The sequence below is a fragment of the Bombina bombina genome, chromosome 6 (genome assembly GCF_027579735.1).
Source record: "Bombina bombina isolate aBomBom1 chromosome 6, aBomBom1.pri, whole genome shotgun sequence".
NCBI lineage: Eukaryota > Metazoa > Chordata > Amphibia > Anura > Bombinatoridae > Bombina > Bombina bombina.
Window position 1 is genome coordinate 1,063,605,318 of NC_069504.1, and position 18,271 is coordinate 1,063,623,588.

Here is an 18,271-nt window from a genome sequence, read left to right on the forward strand (position 1 = left end):
AATGACTCGTGGAAGAAGAGCAAACGGAGGCAACAGGTATGGTAGTCTGAATTCCCAAGGAACCGCTACAGCATCTATCAGAGCGTTCCATGGATCCCTTGACCTTCAACCGTACCTTGGGAGCTTGGCATTTTGCAGAGACGCCATCAGATCCAACTCCGGCAACCCTCATTTGAGGGTTAAGCTGGAGAACACTTTCGGGTGGAGTTCCCACTTCCCGGGATGAAAAAGTTAACCCTTAATCAAAGAGTGTAACTCCTTGTCTATCACACATGTTAAAGTGCCTGCTACTGCCAAAATGAACCCTTTCCACAGGGTTCTAGCCCCACAATTCTTGCAGACTTAAGGTTAACCCCTCAGTACCAGTCTCCTCCAAGACAACAAAAAAATGCACTTACCTGCATCTGGCTGTCCGGCAGGAGGACAGCCTACCCGGTATAATCATAAGAAAACATAAGAAAAAATCACTCAGTTATCTATATAAATAATTATACAAATAATTATACTAGTCTTAAAAAGTGCATAAACAGATTTGCAAAGGCTTATAAAAAATTAAATTCAATATGTGAAAAAAGTGGTATTGTCTTTTGTATTTATTATCCACTGTCGGAAAGGCAAAGTCTCTTACGTTACAGGTTTGTTAACATTAAGGATAAGTAGATGGTTATCAGTATTGTAAGCGTTTAGGATTTAAATTTCGCTCTTTGCTGGAACTGTAGTGGTATAATGGGAGTTAAATACCCTTAGTTAAATGTCCTTGTTTGTAGCTTGTAATTAAATGTACTTATGAGAAGGCAAAGTATCGCTAATATGCCACTCGAAAAAGGCAAAGTGTAGCAAGTTGGATTATTGACCGGTCAATGTGGCATAGGCCTCTATTTATCAAGCTGTCAACCGCAAATATGCTGGAATTCTGCAGCGTATTTGTGGCGAGCCTGATTCGCCTTACAGACCCTACAGACCGGCAAAAGTAGAATTCAGTGACGTAACATATGATCCGCCGGACTCAGTCCGACACAGATCGATGCATACGTCACTCCAGATGTTCCGAATGCAAGTTCGGCACAATTTGACTACTTTTGCTAGTTATCAAATAACTAGCAGGTACGCTCTGCCTTTTTCCTGGAGGCGGCTGATGCCATAGGAATCAATGGGAGTCTGACAGCAGCGAAAGCTCATGTTCGCTGCTGCCAGATATCCCATTGATTCCTATGTCAATGTTTACACCTAACACCCTAACATGTACCCCGAGTCTAAACACCCCTAATCTGCCCCCCCCTACACCGCCGACACCTACATTACACTTATTAACCCCTAAACCGCCGCTCACGGACCCCGCCGCAACTAAATAAAGTGTTTAACCCTAAACCACCGCTCCCGGAGCCCACCTCCACCTACATTACATTTATTAACCCCTAATCTGCCCCCCTACACCGCCGCCACTATATTACATTTATTAACCCCTAAATCTAAGTCTAACCCTAACACCCCCTAACTTAAATATATTTTAAATAAATATAAATAAATTATTCCTATTTAAAACTAAATACGTAAAATAAAACCTAACCTAAGTTACAATTACACCTAACACTACACTATAATTAAATTAATTACCTACATTAACTAAAATTAAATAAAATTAACTAAAGTACAAAAACAAACACTAAATTACAGAAAATAATAAAATAATTACAAGAATTTTAAATTAATTACACCTAATCTAATCCCCCTAATAAAATAAAAATAATAAAAAGCCCTACCCTACACTAAATTACAAATAGCCCTTAAAAGGGCCTTTTGCGGGGCATTGCCCCAAAGTAATCAGCTCTTATACCTGTAAAAAAAATTACAATGGAGGACCTCTTCTGCCCGGCTTGGATGAAGACTTCTGCCCGTCTGGAGGACCACTTCGCCCGGCTTCGTTGAGGACTTCGGCCCGGTTGGGTGAAGACTTCTGAAGGTAGGGTGATCTTCAGGGGGTTAGTGTTAGATTTTTTAAAGGGGGGATTGGGTGGGTTTTAGAGTAGGGTTGGGTGTGTGGGTGGTGGGTTTTAATGTTGGGGGGTATTGTAATTTTTTTCTACAGGTAAAAGAGCCGATTACTTTGGGGCAATGCCCTGCAAAAGGCCCTTTTAAGGGCTATTTGTAATTTAGTGTAGGGTAGGGCTTTTTATTATTTTGGGGGGCTTTTTTATTTTATTAGGGGGATTAGATTAGGTGTAATTAGTTTAAAATTCTTGTAATTATTTTATTATTTTCTGTAATTTAGTGTTTTGTTTTTTTTGTACTTTAGATAATTTTATTTAATTGTAGTTAATTTAGGTAATTCATTTAATTATAGTGTAGTGTTAGGAGTAATTGTAACTTAGGTTAGGTTTTATTTTACAGGTACCTTTGTCTTTATTTTAACTAGGTAGCTATTAAATAGTTAATAACTATTTAATAACTATTCTACCTAGTTAAAATAAATACAAAGTTGCCTGTAAAATAAAAATAAACCCTAAGCTAGCTACAATGTAACTATTAGTTATAGTGTAGCTATCTTAGGGTTTATTTTATAGGTAAGTATTTAGTTTTAAATAGGAATAATTTAGTTAATGATAGGAATATTTATTTATATTTATTTAAATTATATTTAAGTTAGGGGGTGTTAGGGTTAGACTTAGGTTTAGGGGTTAATAAATTTAATATAGTGGCGGTGGTGTATGGGGGGCAGGATAGGGGTTAATATGTATAATGTAGGTGGTGGTGGGCTCCGGGAGCGGTGGTTTAGGGGTTAAACACTTTATTTAGTTGCTGCGGGGTCCGGGAGCGGCAGGATAGGGGTTAATAGGTATAATGTAGGTGGCGGTGGGCTCCGAGAGCGGCGGTTTAGGGGTTAATAACTTTATTTAGTTGCGGAGGGCTCTGGAAGCGGCGGTTTAGGGGGTAAAACAGTGTAGTATAGTGTGGGTGCTTAGTGACAGGGTACCAATAAAGCTGGAAAAAAGACGAAGAGCAGCAAGATCGATGACTGTTAGTTAACAACAGTCCGCTGCTCATCGCTCCGTACTTGGTGTGCAGCTTTTTTTGATAATTTTGGAGAACGTATTCAGGTCCGCGGCAGCGATGTTAGGCGATCTTAGGCGAGCGTATTGGTGCTGTCGAATGCAGGTAAGTTGACAGGTTGATAAATAGAGGCCATAGTCTCTGTGTGGGTAATCGTTTCTTACCAGACTTCTGATGTGGTCAGTCTTTTCTTGTACAGCCGCATTACCTGACAGACTAGGCAGTAGTTAGCGTTAACCGTCTTCACGGTCTGCGCTGACGTATTGGGATCATCTGACTGCTTCAACCAATCAGAAAGTCGGGAGGTTGTAGTGGTTCCAAATTTAAACACAGAGAGATATCTTCAATTACAAATAATGAAGTTCCATATATCTCTAAAATCTCTTGTTCCTTTAGGTAGCAAGTCACTTCAACGCGTTTTGGCAGAGGTCTGCCTTTATCAAGTACTGCATAGGTGTGGCCACACCCTGATCTATTATTATATTGTTTTTTTACATTGTTTTTTTTACATGTTTTCCAAAATGCACTATATGTGTTATAAATACATCGATTAAATATGTTATACTTATTTCTACCTCCCAAACAATTTAACTGGGTATTTTATTTGATTTTAGATATAATAGATTCCTATTTTGATGCACACTACTATCCCCTGAAACTCCTCACAGAGCGCCACTCAATATCTTTTTCCCATAACCTATTCCCCTAACTGTGCCAGAGAGATCACGGTATATTTCTTTTGAGTTGGTTTAGAGGATAAGATAAGGGTCCAGATTTCCGTTTTTTAATTTTAGCCTACCCGGTATGAGAGGAAGCCACTCCTCTCCTGTAGAAAAAAGAAAGAACAAAGTAAACCTACTCTGACTTTCTATTTAAGGGCAGCAACAATGTTAGGAAAACGTAACAAGGCCCACCTCACAAGTTCCTAACTGCTTTAAAGCCACCACTACTCTATTGAAGAGATTAACGTGGACTACAGCTATACCCAGAACACAGGAAAGATCAGAGCAAACCTACGCTGGCTTTCAAAATTATAAAATCTTGCTTGTAGTGAAGAAAACAGAATTTATGTTTACCTGATAAATTTCTTTCTCCAACGGTGTGTCCGGTCCACGGCGTCATCCTTACTTGTGGGATATTCTCTTCCCCAACAGGAAATGGCAAAGAGCCCAGCAAAGCTGGTCACATGATCCCTCCTAGGCTCCGCCTACCCCAGTCATTCGACCGACGTTAAGGAGGAATAATAGCATAGGAGAAACCATATGGTACCGTGGTGACTGTAGTTAAAGAAAATAAATTATCAGACCTGATTAAAAAACCAGGGCGGGCCGTGGACCGGACACACCGTTGGAGAAAGAAATTTATCAGGTAAACATAAATTCTGTTTTCTCCAACATAGGTGTGTCCGGTCCACGGCGTCATCCTTACTTGTGGGAACCAATACCAAAGCTTTAGGACACGGATGAAGGGAGGGAGCAAATCAGGTCACCTAAATGGAAGGCACCACGGCTTGCAAAACCTTTCTCCCAAAAATAGCCTCAGAAGAAGCAAAAGTATCAAACTTGTAAAATTTGGTAAAAGTGTGCAGTGAAGACCAAGTCGCTGCCCTACATATCTGATCAACAGAAGCCTCGTTCTTGAAGGCCCATGTGGAAGCCACAGCCCTAGTGGAATGAGCCGTGATTCTTTCGGGAGGCTGCCGTCCGGCAGTCTCGTAAGCCAATCTGATGATGCTTTTAATCCAAAAAGAGAGAGAGGTAGAAGTTGCTTTTTGACCTCTCCTTTTACCTGAATAAACAACAAACAGGGAAGATGTTTGTCTAAAATCCTTTGTAGCATCTAAATAGAATTTTAGAGCGCGAACAACATCCAAATTGTGCAACAAGCGTTCCTTCTTTGAAACTGGTTTCGGACACAGAGAAGGTACGATAATCTCCTGGTTAATGTTTTTGTTAGAAACAACTTTTGGAAGAAAACCAGGTTTAGTACGTAAAACCACCTTATCTGCATGGAACACCAGATAAGGAGGAGAACACTGCAGAGCAGATAATTCTGAAACTCTTCTAGCAGAAGAAATTGCAACTAAAAACAAAACTTTCCAAGATAATAACTTAATATCAACGGAATGTAAGGGTTCAAACGGAACCCCCTGAAGAACTGAAAGAACTAGATTGAGACTCCAAGGAGGAGTCAAAGGTTTGTAAACAGGCTTGATTCTAACCAGAGCCTGAACAAAGGCTTGAACATCTGGCACAGCTGCCAGTTTTTTGTGAAGTAACACCGACAAGGCAGAAATCTGTCCCTTCAGGGAACTTGCCGATAATCCTTTTTCCAATCCTTCTTGAAGGAAGGATAGAATCCTAGGAATCTTAACCTTGTCCCAAGGGAATCCTTTAGATTCACACCAACAGATATATTTTTTCCAAATTTTGTGGTAAATCTTTCTAGTTACAGGCTTTCTGGCCTGAACAAGAGTATCGATAACAGAATCTGAGAAACCTCGCTTCGATAAAATCAAGCGTTCAATCTCCAAGCAGTCAGCTGGAGTGAAACCAGATTCGGATGTTCGAACGGACCCTGAACAAGAAGGTCTCGTCTCAAAGGTAGCTTCCAAGGTGGAGCCGATGACATATTCACCAGATCTGCATACCAAGTCCTGCGTGGCCACGCAGGAGCTATCAAGATCACCGACGCCCTCTCCTGATTGATCCTGGCTACCAGCCTGGGGATGAGAGGAAACGGCGGGAACACATAAGCTAGTTTGAAGGTCCAAGGTGCTACTAGTGCATCCACTAGAGCCGCCTTGGGATCCCTGGATCTGGACCCGTAGCAAGGAACTGAAGTTCTGACGAGAGGCCATCAGATCCATGTCTGGAATGCCCCAAAGTTGAGTGACTTGGGCAAAGATTTCCGGATGGAGTTCCCACTCCCCCGGATGCAATGTCTGACGACTCAGAAAATCCGCTTCCCAATTTTCCACTCCCGGGATGTGGATAGCAGACAGGTGGCAGGAGTGAGACTCCGCCCATAGAATAATCTTGGTCACTTCTTCCATCGCTAGGGAACTCCTTGTTCCCCCCTGATGGTTGATGTACGCAACAGTCGTCATGTTGTCTGATTGAAACCGTATGAACTTGGTCCTCGCTAGCTGAGGCCAAGCCTTGAGAGCATTGAATATCGCTCTCAGTTCCAGAATATTTATCGGTAGAAGAGATTCTTCCCGAGACCAAAGACCCTGAGCTTTCAGGGATCCCCAGACCGCGCCCCAGCCCATCAGACTGGCGTCGGTCGTGACAATGACCCACTCTGGTCTGTGGAATGTCATCCCTCGTGACAGGTTGTCCAGGGACAGCCACCAACGGAGTGAGTCTCTGGTCCTCTGATTTACTTGTATCTTTGGAGACAAGTCTGTATAGTCCCCATTCCACTGACTGAGCATGCACAGTTGTAATGGTCTTAGATGAATGCGCGCAAAAGGAACTATGTCCATTGTCGCTACCATCAACCCGATCACTTCCATGCACTGAGCTACGGAAGGAAGAGGAACGGAATGAAGTATTCGACAAGAGTCCAGAAGCTTTGTCTTTCTGGCCTCTGTTAGAAAAATCCTCATTTCTGAGGAGTCTATAATTGTTCCCAAGAAGGGAACCCTTGTTGACGGGGATAGAGAACTCTTTTCCACGTTCACTTTCCAGCCGTGCGATCTGAGAAAGGCCAGGACGATGTCCGTGTGAGCCTTTGCTCGAGGGAGGGACGACGCTTGAATCAGAATGTCGTCCAGGTAAGGTACAACTGCAATGCCCCTTGGTCTTAGCACAGCTAGAAGGGACCCTAGTACCTTTGTGAAAATCCTTGGAGCAGTGGCTAATCCGAAAGGAAGCGCCACGAACTGGTAATGTTTGTCCAGGAATGCAAACCTTAGGAACCGATGATGTTCCTTGTGGATAGGAATATGTAGATACGCATCCTTTAAATCCACCGTGGTCATGAATTGACCTTCCTGGATGGAAGGAAGGATAGTTCGAATGGTTTCCATCTTGAAAGATGGGACCTTGAGAAATTTGTTTAAGATCTTGAGATCTAGGATTGGTCTGAACGTTCCCTCTTTTTTGGGAACTATGAACAGATTGGAGTAGAACCCCATCCCTTGTTCTCTCAATGGAACAGGATGAATCACTCCCATTTTTAACAGGTCTTCTACACAATGTAAGAACGCCTGTCTTTTTATGTGGTCTGAAGACAACTGAGACCTGTGGAACCTTCCCCTTGGGGGAAGTCCCTTGAATTCCAGAAGATAACCCTGGGAGACTATTTCTAGCGCCCAAGGATCCAGAACATCTCTTGCCCAAGCCTGAGCGAAGAGAGAGAGTCTGCCCCCCACCAGATCCGGTCCCGGATCGGGGGCCGATATTTCATGCTGTCTTGGTAGCAGTGGCAGGTTTCTTTGCCTGCTTTCCCTTGTTCCAGCCTTGCATTGGTCTCCAAGCTGGCTTGGCCTGAGAAGTATTACCCTCTTGCTTAGAGGACGTAGCACCTTGGGCTGGTCCGTTTTTACGAAAGGGACGAAAATTAGGTCTATTTTTTGCCTTGAAAGGCCGATCCTGAGGAAGGGCATGGCCCTTACCCCCAGTGATATCAGAGATAATCTCTTTCAAGTCAGGACCAAACAGCGTTTTCCCCTTGAAAGGAATGTTTAGTAGCTTGTTCTTGGAAGACGCATCAGCCGACCAAGATTTCAACCAAAGCGCTCTGCGCGCCACAATAGCAAACCCAGAATTCTTAGCCGCTAACTTAGCCAATTGCAAAGAGGCGTCTAGAGTGAAAGAATTAGCCAATTTGAGAGCATTGACTCTGTCCATAATCTCCTCATAAGGAGGAGAGTCACTATCGAGCACCTTAATCAGTTCATCAGACCAGAAATATGCGGCTGTAGTGACAGGGACAATGCATGAAATGGGTTGTAGAAGGTAACCCTGTTGAACAAACATCTTTTTAAGCAAACCTTCTAATTTTTTATCCATAGGATCTTTGAAAGCACAACTATCCTCTATGGGAATAGTGGTGCGTTTGTTTAAAGTAGAAACCGCTCCCTCGACCTTGGGGACTGACTGCCATAAGTCCTTTCTGGGGTCGACCATAGGAAACAATTTTTTAAATATGGGGGGAGGGACGAAAGGAATACCGGGCCTTTCCCATTCTTTATTAACAATGTCCGCCACCCGCTTGGGTATAGGAAAAGCTTCTGGGAGCCCCGGCACCTCTAGGAACTTGTCCATTTTACATAGTTTCTCTGGGATGACCAAATTTTCACAATCATCCAGAGTGGATAATACCTCCTTAAGCAAAATGCGGAGATGTTCCAATTTAAATTTAAAAGTAATCACATCAGATTCAGCCTGCTGAGAAATGTTCCCTAAATCAGTAATTTCTCCCTCAGACAAAACCTCCCTGGCTCCCTCAGATTGGGTTAGGGGCCCTTCAGAGATATTAATATCAGCGTCGTCATGCTCTTCAGTAACTAAAACAGAGCATCCACGCTTACGCTGACAAGGGTTCATTTTGGCTAAAATGTTTTTGACAGAATTATCCATTACAGCCGTTAATTGTTGCATAGTAAGGAGTATTGGCGCGCTAGATGTACTAGGGGCCTCCTGAGTGGGCAAGACTCGTGTAGACGAAGGAGGGAATGATGCAGTACCATGCTTACTCCCCTCACTTGAGGAATCATCTTGGGCATCATTGTCATTATCACATAAATCACATTTATTTAAATGAATAGGAATTCTGGCTTCCCCACATTCAGAACACAGTCTATCTGGTAGTTCAGACATGTTAAACAGGCATAAACTTGATAAGAAAGTACAAAAAACGTTTTTTAAATAAAACCGTTACTGTCACTTTAAATTTTAAACTGAACACACTTTATTACTGCAATTGCGAAAAAACATGAAGGAATTGTTCAAAATTCACCAAACTTTCACCACAGTGTCTTAAAGCCTTGAAAATATTGCACACCAATTTTGGAAGCTTTAACCCTTAAAATAACGGAACCGGAGCCGTTTTAAGCTTTAACCCCTTTACAGTCCCTGGTATCTGCTTTGCTGAGACCCAACCAAACCCAAGGGGAATACGATACCAAATGATGCCTTCAGAAGTCTTTTATCAGTATCAGAGCTCCTCTCACATGCGACTGCATGCCATGCCTCTCAAAAACAAGTGCGCAACACCGGCGCGAAAATGAGACTCTGCCTATGCTTTGGGAAAGCCCCTAAAGAATAAGGTGTCTAAAACAGTGCCTGCCGATATAATTATATCAAAATACCCAGAATAAATGATTCCTCAAGGCTAAATAAGTGTTAATATCAATCGATTTAGCCCAAAAAATGTCTACAGTCTAAATAAGCCCTTGTGAAGCCCTTATTTACAATCGTAATAAACATGGCTTACCGGATCCCATAGGGAAAATGACAGCTTCCAGCATTACATCGTCTTGTTAGAATGTGTCATACCTCAAGCAGCAAAGGACTGCAAACTGTTCCCCCAACTGAAGTTAATGCTCTCAACAGTCCTGTGTGGAACAGCCATGGATTTTAGTTACGGTTGCTAAAATCATTTTCCTCATACAAACAGAATTCTTCATCTCTTTTCTGTTTCTGAGTAAATAGTACGTACCAGCACTATTTGAAAATAACAAACTCTTGATTGAATAATGAAAAACTACAGTTAAACACTAAAAAACTCTAAGCCATCTCCGTGGAGATGTTGCCTGTACAACGGCAAAGAGAATGACTGGGGTAGGCGGAGCCTAGGAGGGATCATGTGACCAGCTTTGCTGGGCTCTTTGCCATTTCCTGTTGGGGAAGAGAATATCCCACAAGTAAGGATGACGCCGTGGACCGGACACACCTATGTTGGAGAAATCCAATTTTCTTCAGACACCAAAAACGTCACCTCCTCCATTGACAGAAGCAAAGAGAATGACTGGGGTTTGTGGGAAGGAGAGTGATACTTAAGAGTTTGACTGTGGTGCTCTTTGCCTCCTCCTGCTGGCCAGGAGTGATATTCCCAACAGTAATTGAGGATGCCGTGGACTCACCATATCTTAGGAAAAACAGACTTTCTTCAATGTACAAACAGCAGATAGTAATTACCTTCCTCTGAGTTTGCTCACGTTATCTGGAGCAAGATAGAGTGGTCTTCTGCGAACCTCCCTCTGTGTCCCAAACATAAGGTTTTTCTGCATCATATCTAATCAGGAAAAAAGGTAAACCATTACTTAAAGCGACATTAAAGTCAATCCATATATGCAAAGTATATATCAGTGGTTAGGCACCGATATTTTTATATAAAATGTATAATTATGTGTACTGAAAGACCTTGGCAATATACTTTCATGATTTATTTTGCCCTCTTTTCATGTAATTTAACTATGGAAAATGTTGGATTTTCTAATCCTCAGAATTGAAAAGGCAACTTGCTGACTTATTAGGGCTAACCGTGCTACATATTGTTTCCTTATTGTGTTTAACTGATAACAACTTCAAAACAATGTACTTTATACTAACATTATGACTGTGGTTAGCCTTGTTGTCTGCAGACTAAAGCCCAGATTGCCTTCTCCAAATAAGGCAAATGATGGGTTTGGTTGGCTATTGAAATAACGATTGCAGTAAAAAGGATGTTAATTTGTTTTTAAAACGTTAAGACTTTTCTAGTATCATAGTGGTATGTCATTCTACAGTGGTTCCCAAAGAGGGCGGTACTGCCTTCTGGGGGGAGGTGTGATTACTGAGGGGGGCACTAATAGGCATTAGAGGTGGAAGGGGGATACTGGGATTACAATGGGGCGCTAGTAGGAAAGGAGTGGAAGAGGAAGCTAGTGGGCCCCTCCAAGAATAATTATTGTAATTAGCAAGGATTACTAACATTAAATGCACAGTTTAGAATCATTGTGTAGTAGCAGGAAACACATCAAGAGCGTGTTGTGCTTATTTGAGTAGCATTGTACACAGTCTCCAGAAATAAACTGGTGGTGCACTACATAACACTTTAGTAACTGTCCCTGTACACATTATTAATCTGTAAAATGCACAGGCTTCTGTGGAGAGTGAGGAAGGAGTTGTATGCGCTGTTAGTGTTACTTCTGCTCTTGTCTTTTGACAGTGTGCCTTCCCTCCACCAATCCTCAGGGTGGTTTTTAGGTGAACCTGGCAGCTGCCAGGGGCCAGGAGTGGAACTACTACAGAACGGTGGTGCTGAATCTTCAGTAGTCTCAGACAGCACTACTTCTATAAACAGCCTGGCTGACAAGAGGTATTTCCCCACAGTTCCCTTATCTTTTTCCCTTGTGCAGAGCAGTTGGGGAGCACAATGCGCACTGCTAATTTTCAGACAGAAAAGAAATTTAGCTACGGTATATTTGCAATATTTAAACAACTAATATAAAACATTAAAAAATACATATGCATATTATTCTCATCTTTGCTTAGAATACGTCATTCTGTCCAGTATTTATTTAGGGGTAGATTTAACAAGCAGCGGATGCTGCTTTCTACGCTTGTAGTTTCCAGCTCGCCGGAAACATAAGTTAAGAAGCAGCGGTCGCAAAATCAGTGCCCCTTAACTTGTCTGCCACAACTGCAATCATCCCGATCCGATACAATCTGGATGATTGACACCCCCAGCTAGCGGATGATTGCCCGCAAACGTGCAGGGAGCAGCATTGCACAAGCATTTCACAATGTGAATCATGTCCGCCCAGCATATGATAAACTGACCCCTAAATGTCCATTTAAAGAAATTACACCAATATAAGAGGACAGTGGGTTAGATTTACTATTAGCCTTTCCGGTTACTATGCTATTCTATTCACAGAAACTCTGCAAGAAAAAAAGGATTGGCTGAAAGTGAATGTACCCCCCTGATAGTGCCTATTGTACAAAATACTGACACAACAATTAGCATGTACACATTACTGAACTACTAAAAGTGTTTGAAATAAATCATTGTGATGATTATTAAGAAAAAAAAACACAGGACTGGTTATTTCTTTTCTAAATAATGTTGACAATTGGTACCAACAAATTACATGAGGTTATTTATGTTGATTGTAAGAAAGAAATAGCCCCCTCTAAAGTGCATTAGCGTACAAAAAAGTGCTGCGTTTATCTTTACCTGCCCGCACGCTAACTGCGTTTAAGTTAAAATATTAGTGCAGTCAGATTTGTGTGTGTATTACAAGTTGAAAGTAAAAAGGTGAAAGACTCAGGCTCCCTCACGGTAGGACTTCGTATATCGTGACCGCGCTAACTCACCCCCCCTTATAGACTTCTATGGAGCGCGCTACAAAAAAAAACTATTAGTTATCGCTCTCTCGCTAACCAGACACTGCTCTAGATCAACTGCACTAAAGCTAAAAGTGCATTAGATATACTTCACATTCCTATGTTCTTCACTAAGAAGAAATCGTTCTTTTTTTTTAACAATAGATATTTCTCTATATATCTGATTTGTTTTTTGTATATTTCTCTCTCTCACAAAAGTGAGTACACCCCTCACATTTTTGTAAGTATTTTATTATATCTTTTCATGTGACAACACTGAAGAAATGACTCTTTCTTACAATGTAAAGTAGAGAGTGTACAGCCTGTATAAGTATAAATTTGCTGTCCCCTCAAAATAGCACACAGCCATTAGTGTCTAAACCGTTGGCAACAAAAGTGAGTACACCCCTAAGTGGAAATGTCCAAATTGGGCCCAATTAGCCATTTTCCCTCCCTGGTGTCATGTGACTTGTTAGTGTTACAAGGTCTTAGGTGTGAATGGGAAGCAGGTGTGTTAAATTTGGTGTCATACTGGTCACTGGAAGTTCAACATGGCACCTCATGACAAAGAACTCTCTGAGGATCTGAAAAAAATAATTGTTGCTCTACATAAAAATGGCCTAGGCTCAAGGAAAACTCTTTACTTACCGAAAGAGAAAGGGGGTCTGGGTGTTCCTAACTTAGTTGTATACAAAAAAGCTATCAACCTCCAACATCAAGTTGAATGGTGCCACAGTTCTAGGGATAAAATTTGGGTTCAAATGTGCAGGGCAATTCTGGGTGTGCAGAGCTTGGGCACCTTGGGCTGGATATCCACCAAGTCTAGGCCTAAAATACTAGAAAAGTATCCTTTCCTTAAATAATTCTTTACATAGTGGGATAGGACGCTGGTTGATCATCCCTATATTACCTCTAACCCCTCACTGCTTACACCATTTTTAGATAATCCGGATATACCTTTTACGAGAACACAGCGACTGCTCACGGATAAAACCCAATTTACACAGGTGATTTTTCACCGTCTTTTAATGAATAATAAGCTTAGGAATAGAACAGACTTAGAGCGTACTGGACTCGACATTCCCTGGTACTTCCATACACAGTTCCAACATTTCCTATCAACATATAAAAGATCTAAGGACGTGACAAGGCAGTTGATTACTTTGGAATCCTTATGCTTACTGCCGCACACATCAAAACATATGATTTCTATAGCCTACCGTCTGAGCCTCTCACACAAAGACACTCCTCTCCCTGACTATGTGAAACAATGGAATAGGGAGCTTGTCCCTTCTCCTACCGACTGGCACAAATTAATAAAAGCTCACATAAGGGCCTCAGTATCATCAAGGGTGGTTGAATCTAATTACAAATTCCTGTCTCAGTGGTATTTGTCACCCAACAGAATTAAGAAAATATATAAGCAAACTGACGGGAGGTGATGGCGGGGCTGCGGAGTGTGGTCCCCTTGTGCCTTACTGGCAGTCTATCCTAGATGTGGTGGAGACTACGCTTAACATATCCTTAGCTAGATCACACAACCTTCTACTGTTCCATGACCTTCCCAAGTTTAAAGACAAACCCTCAAAACAGCTTTTTTTCATAATGCTCAATATTGCTAAATCTATCATTCCCAGGAAGTGGAAAAAGGTGGATGTCCCCACAGTTATGGAATGGGTGGCTCAGGTGGATAGATATTTGCAGTTGGAAAGATTTAGATACCTGAGGTATGACATGATAGAGATACATGAGTTCATGCTGGAACTCTGGAAACCAGCAGCCTCTGGCTTACGGTCAAATATATAACATGTTACCCTGTTTTGGGGATCCGGTGTTTTGCTGCTTAGTTAGAGGGTTTTGTCCTGGAGCTCTCTCACTAGAGATAAATAGAGATAAATTCCTTTCTCCTGTAGTGTAGTCAGTCCACGGGTCATCCATTACTTATGGGATATTAACTCCTCCCTAACAGGAAGTGCAAGAGGATCACCCAAGCAGAGCTGCTATATAGCTCCTCCCCTCTACGTCATACCCAGTCATTCGACCGAAAACCAAACGAGAAAGGAGAAACTATAGGGTTCAGTGGTGACTGGAGTATAATTTAAAATTTTAGACCTGCCATAAAAAACAGGGCGGGCCGTGGACTGACTACACTACAGGAGAAAGGAATTTATCAGGTAAGCATAAATTATGTTTTCTCCTGTTAAGTGTAGTCAGTCCACGGGTCATCCATTACTTATGGGATACCAATACCAAAGCTAAAAGTACACGGATGACGGGAGGGATAGGCAGGCTCTTTACATGGAAGGAACCACTGCCTGAAGAACCTTTCTCCCAAAAATAGCCTCCGAAGAAGCAAAAGTGTCAAATTTGTAAAATTTAGAAAAAGTGTGAAGTGAAGACCAAGTCGCAGCCTTGCAAATCTGTTCAACAGAGGCCTCATTCTTAAAGGCCCAAGTGGAAGCCACAGCTCTGGTAGAATGAGCTGTAATTCTTTCAGGAGGCTGCTGTCCAGCAGTCTCATAGGCTAAACGTATTATGCTACGAAGCCAAAAGGAGAGAGAGGTGGCCGAAGCCTTTAGACCTCTCCTCTGTCCAGAATACACGACAAACAGGGAAGAAGTTTGTTGAAAATCTTTAGTTGCCTGTAAATAAAATTTCAGGGCACGGACAACGTCCAGATTGTGCAGAAGACGTTCCGTCTTTGAAGAAGGGTTGGGGCACAATGATGGAACAACAATCTCTTGATTGATATTCCTGTTGGTAACTACCTTAGGTAAAAACCCAGGTTTAGTACGCAGGACTACCTTGTCTGAATGGAAAATCAGATAAGGAGAATCACAATGTAAGGCAGATAACTCAGAGACTCTTCGAGCCGAGGAAATAGCCATTAAAAACAGAACTTTCCAAGATAGCAGTTTGATATCAATGGAATGAAGGGGGTTCAAACGCAACACCCTGTAAAACGTTAAGAACTAAGTTTAAACTCCATGGCGGAGCAACCGTTTTAAACACAGGTTTAATCCTGGCCAAAGCCTGACAAAAAGCCTGGACGTCTGGAACTTCTGATAGACGTCTGTGTAGAAGGATGGACAAAGCTGAGATTTGTCCCTTTAACGAACTAGCGGATAAACCCTTTTCTAAACCTTCTTGTAGAAAAGATAATATCCTAGGAATCCTAACCTTACTCCATGAGTAACTTTTGGATCCGCACCAATGCAAGTATTTGCGCCATATTTTATGGTAAATTTTCCTTGTAACAGGCTTCCTAGCCTGTATCAAGGTGTCAATCACTGACTCCGAAAATCCACGCTTTGCTAGAATCAAGCGTTCAATCTCCATGCAGTCAGCCTCAGAGAAATTAGATTTGGATGTTTGAATGGACCCTGTACCAGAAGGTCCTGTCTCAGAGGTAGAGACCATGGTGCACAGGACGACATGTCCACTAGGTCTGCATACCAGGTCCTGCGTGGCCACGCAGGCGCTATTAGAATCACCGATGCTCTCTCCTGTTTGATCCTGGCAATCAATCGAGGAAGCATCGGGAAGGGTGGAAACACATAAGCCAAGTTGAAGGCCCAAGGTGCTGTCAGAGCATCTATCAGAACCGCTCCCGGGTCCCTGGACCTGGATCCGTAATAAGGAAGTTTGGCGTTCTGGCGAGACGCCATAAGATCGAGATCTGGTCTGCCCCAACGCCGAAGAAGTTGGGCAAAGACCTCCGGATGAAGTTCCCACTCCCCCGGATGAAAAGTCTGGCGACTTAGATAATCCGCTTCACAGTTCTCCACGCCTGGGATGTGAATCGCTGATAGGTGGCAAGAGTGTGACTCTGCCCAGCGCATTATCTTTGATACTTCCATCATTGCTAGGGAACTCTTTGTCCCTCCCTGATGGTTGATGTAAGCCACAGTCGTGATGTTGTCCGACTGAAACCTGATGAACCTCAGAGTTGCTAACTGAGGCCAAGCCAGAAGGGCATTGAAAACTGCTCTTAATTCCAGAATATTTATGGGAAGGAGACTCTCCTCCTGAGTCCAAGATCCCTGAGTCTTCAGGGAATTCCAGACAGCGCCCCAACCTATCAGGCTGGCGTCTGTTGTTACAATTGTCCAATCTGGCCTGCTGAAAGGCATCCCCTTGGAAAGGTGTGGCCGAGAGAGCCACCATAGAAGAGAGTTTCTGGTCTCTTGATCCAGATTCAGCACAGGGGACAAATCTGAGTAGTCCCCATTCCACTGACTTAGCATGCACAATTGCAGTGGTCTGAGATGCAGGCGTGCAAAGGGAACTATGTCCATTGCCGCTACCATTAAGCCGATTACCTCCATGCATTGAGCCACTGACGGGCGTGGAATGGAATGAAGGCCCCGGCAAGCATTTAAAAGCTTTGTTAACCTGACCTCTGTCAGATAAATCTTCATTTCTACAGAATCTATAAGAGTCCCTAAGAAGGGAACTCTTGTGAGTGGCAATAGAGAACTCTTTTCCTCGTTCACTTTCCACCCATGTGACCTTAGAAATGCCAGTACTAACTCTGTATGAGACTTGGCAGTTTGGAAACTTGACGCTTGTATCAGAATGTCGTCTAGGTGCGGAGCTACCGATATTCCTCGCGGTCTTAGCACCGCCAGAAGAGACCCCAGAACCTTTGTGAAGATTCTTGGAGCAGTAGCTAACCCGAAGGGAAGAGCTACAAACTGGTAGTGCCTGTCTAGAAAGGCAAACCTTAGGTACCGGTAATGGTCTTTGTGAATCGGTATGTGAAGGTAGGCATCCTTTAAATTCACTGTGGTCATGTACTGACCCTTTTGGATCATGGGTAAGATTGTCCGAATAGTTTCCATTTTGAACGATGGAACTCTTAGGAATTTGTTTAGGATCTTTAAATCCAAGATTGGTCTGAAGGTTCCTTCTTTCTTGGGAACCACAAACAGATTTGAGTAAAACCCCTGTCCATGTTCCGACCGCGGAACTGGATGGATCACTCCCATTAGTAAAAGATCTTGTACACAGCGTAAAAACGCCTCTTTCTTTATCTGGTTTGTTGACAACCTTGAAAGATGAAATCTCCCTTTTGGAGGAGAAGCTTTGAAGTCCAGAAGATATCCCTGAGATATGATTTCTAACGCCCAGGGATCCTGGACATCTCTTGCCCAAGCCTGGGCGAAGAGAGAAAGTCTGCCCCCTACTAGATCCGTTTCCAGATTGGGGGCCCTCACTTCATGCTGTCTTAGGGGCAGCAGCAGGTTTTCTGGCCTGCTTGCCCTTGTTCCAGGTCTGGTTAGGTTTCCAGCCCTGTCTGTAGCGAGCAACAGGCCCTTCCTGTTTTGGAGTGGAGGAAGTTGATGCTGCTCCTGCCTTGAAGTTACGAAAGGCACGAAAATTAGACTGTCTAGCCCTTGGTTTGGCTCTGTCTTGAGGCAGGGCATGGCCCTTACCTCCAGTAATGTCAGCGATAATTTCTTTCAAACCGGGCCCGAATAATGTCTGCCCTTTGAAAGGTATGTTAAGCAATTTAGATTTAGAAGTCACATCGGCTGACCAGGATTTTAGCCACAGCGCTCTACGTGCCTGAATGGCGAATCCGGAATTCTTAGCCGTAAGTTTAGTTAGATGTACTACGGCATCAGAAATAAATGAATTAGCTAGCTTAAGGGCTTTAAGCTTGTTTGTAATCTCATCCAATGGAGCTGATTAAAGGGTCTCTTCCAGAGACTCAAACCAGAATGTCGCCGCAGCCGTGACAGGCGCAATGCATGCGAGTGGTTGTAATATAAAACCTTGTTGAGTAAACATTTTCTTAAGGTAACCCTCTAACTTTTTATCCATTGGATCTGAAAAGGCACAGCTATCCTCTACCGGGATAGTGGTACGCTTAGCCAGAGTAGAAACTGCTCCCT

General features: G+C 42.8%; 1 protein-coding gene across 4 annotated transcripts in view; it reads right to left on the reverse strand.

Annotated features, from left to right (window-relative positions):
• Window positions 1-18,271, reverse strand: part of LOC128664167 (uncharacterized) — a 335,114-nt gene that overhangs the window by 88,125 nt on the left and 228,718 nt on the right. For all 4 annotated transcript variants that reach the window (XM_053718925.1, XM_053718924.1, XM_053718927.1 and 1 more), the window contains exon 10: window positions 10,200-10,296. In XM_053718925.1, coding sequence (XP_053574900.1) covers window positions 10,200-10,296 — 97 coding nt within the window. The remainder of the gene's footprint in view (window positions 1-10,199; window positions 10,297-18,271) is intronic.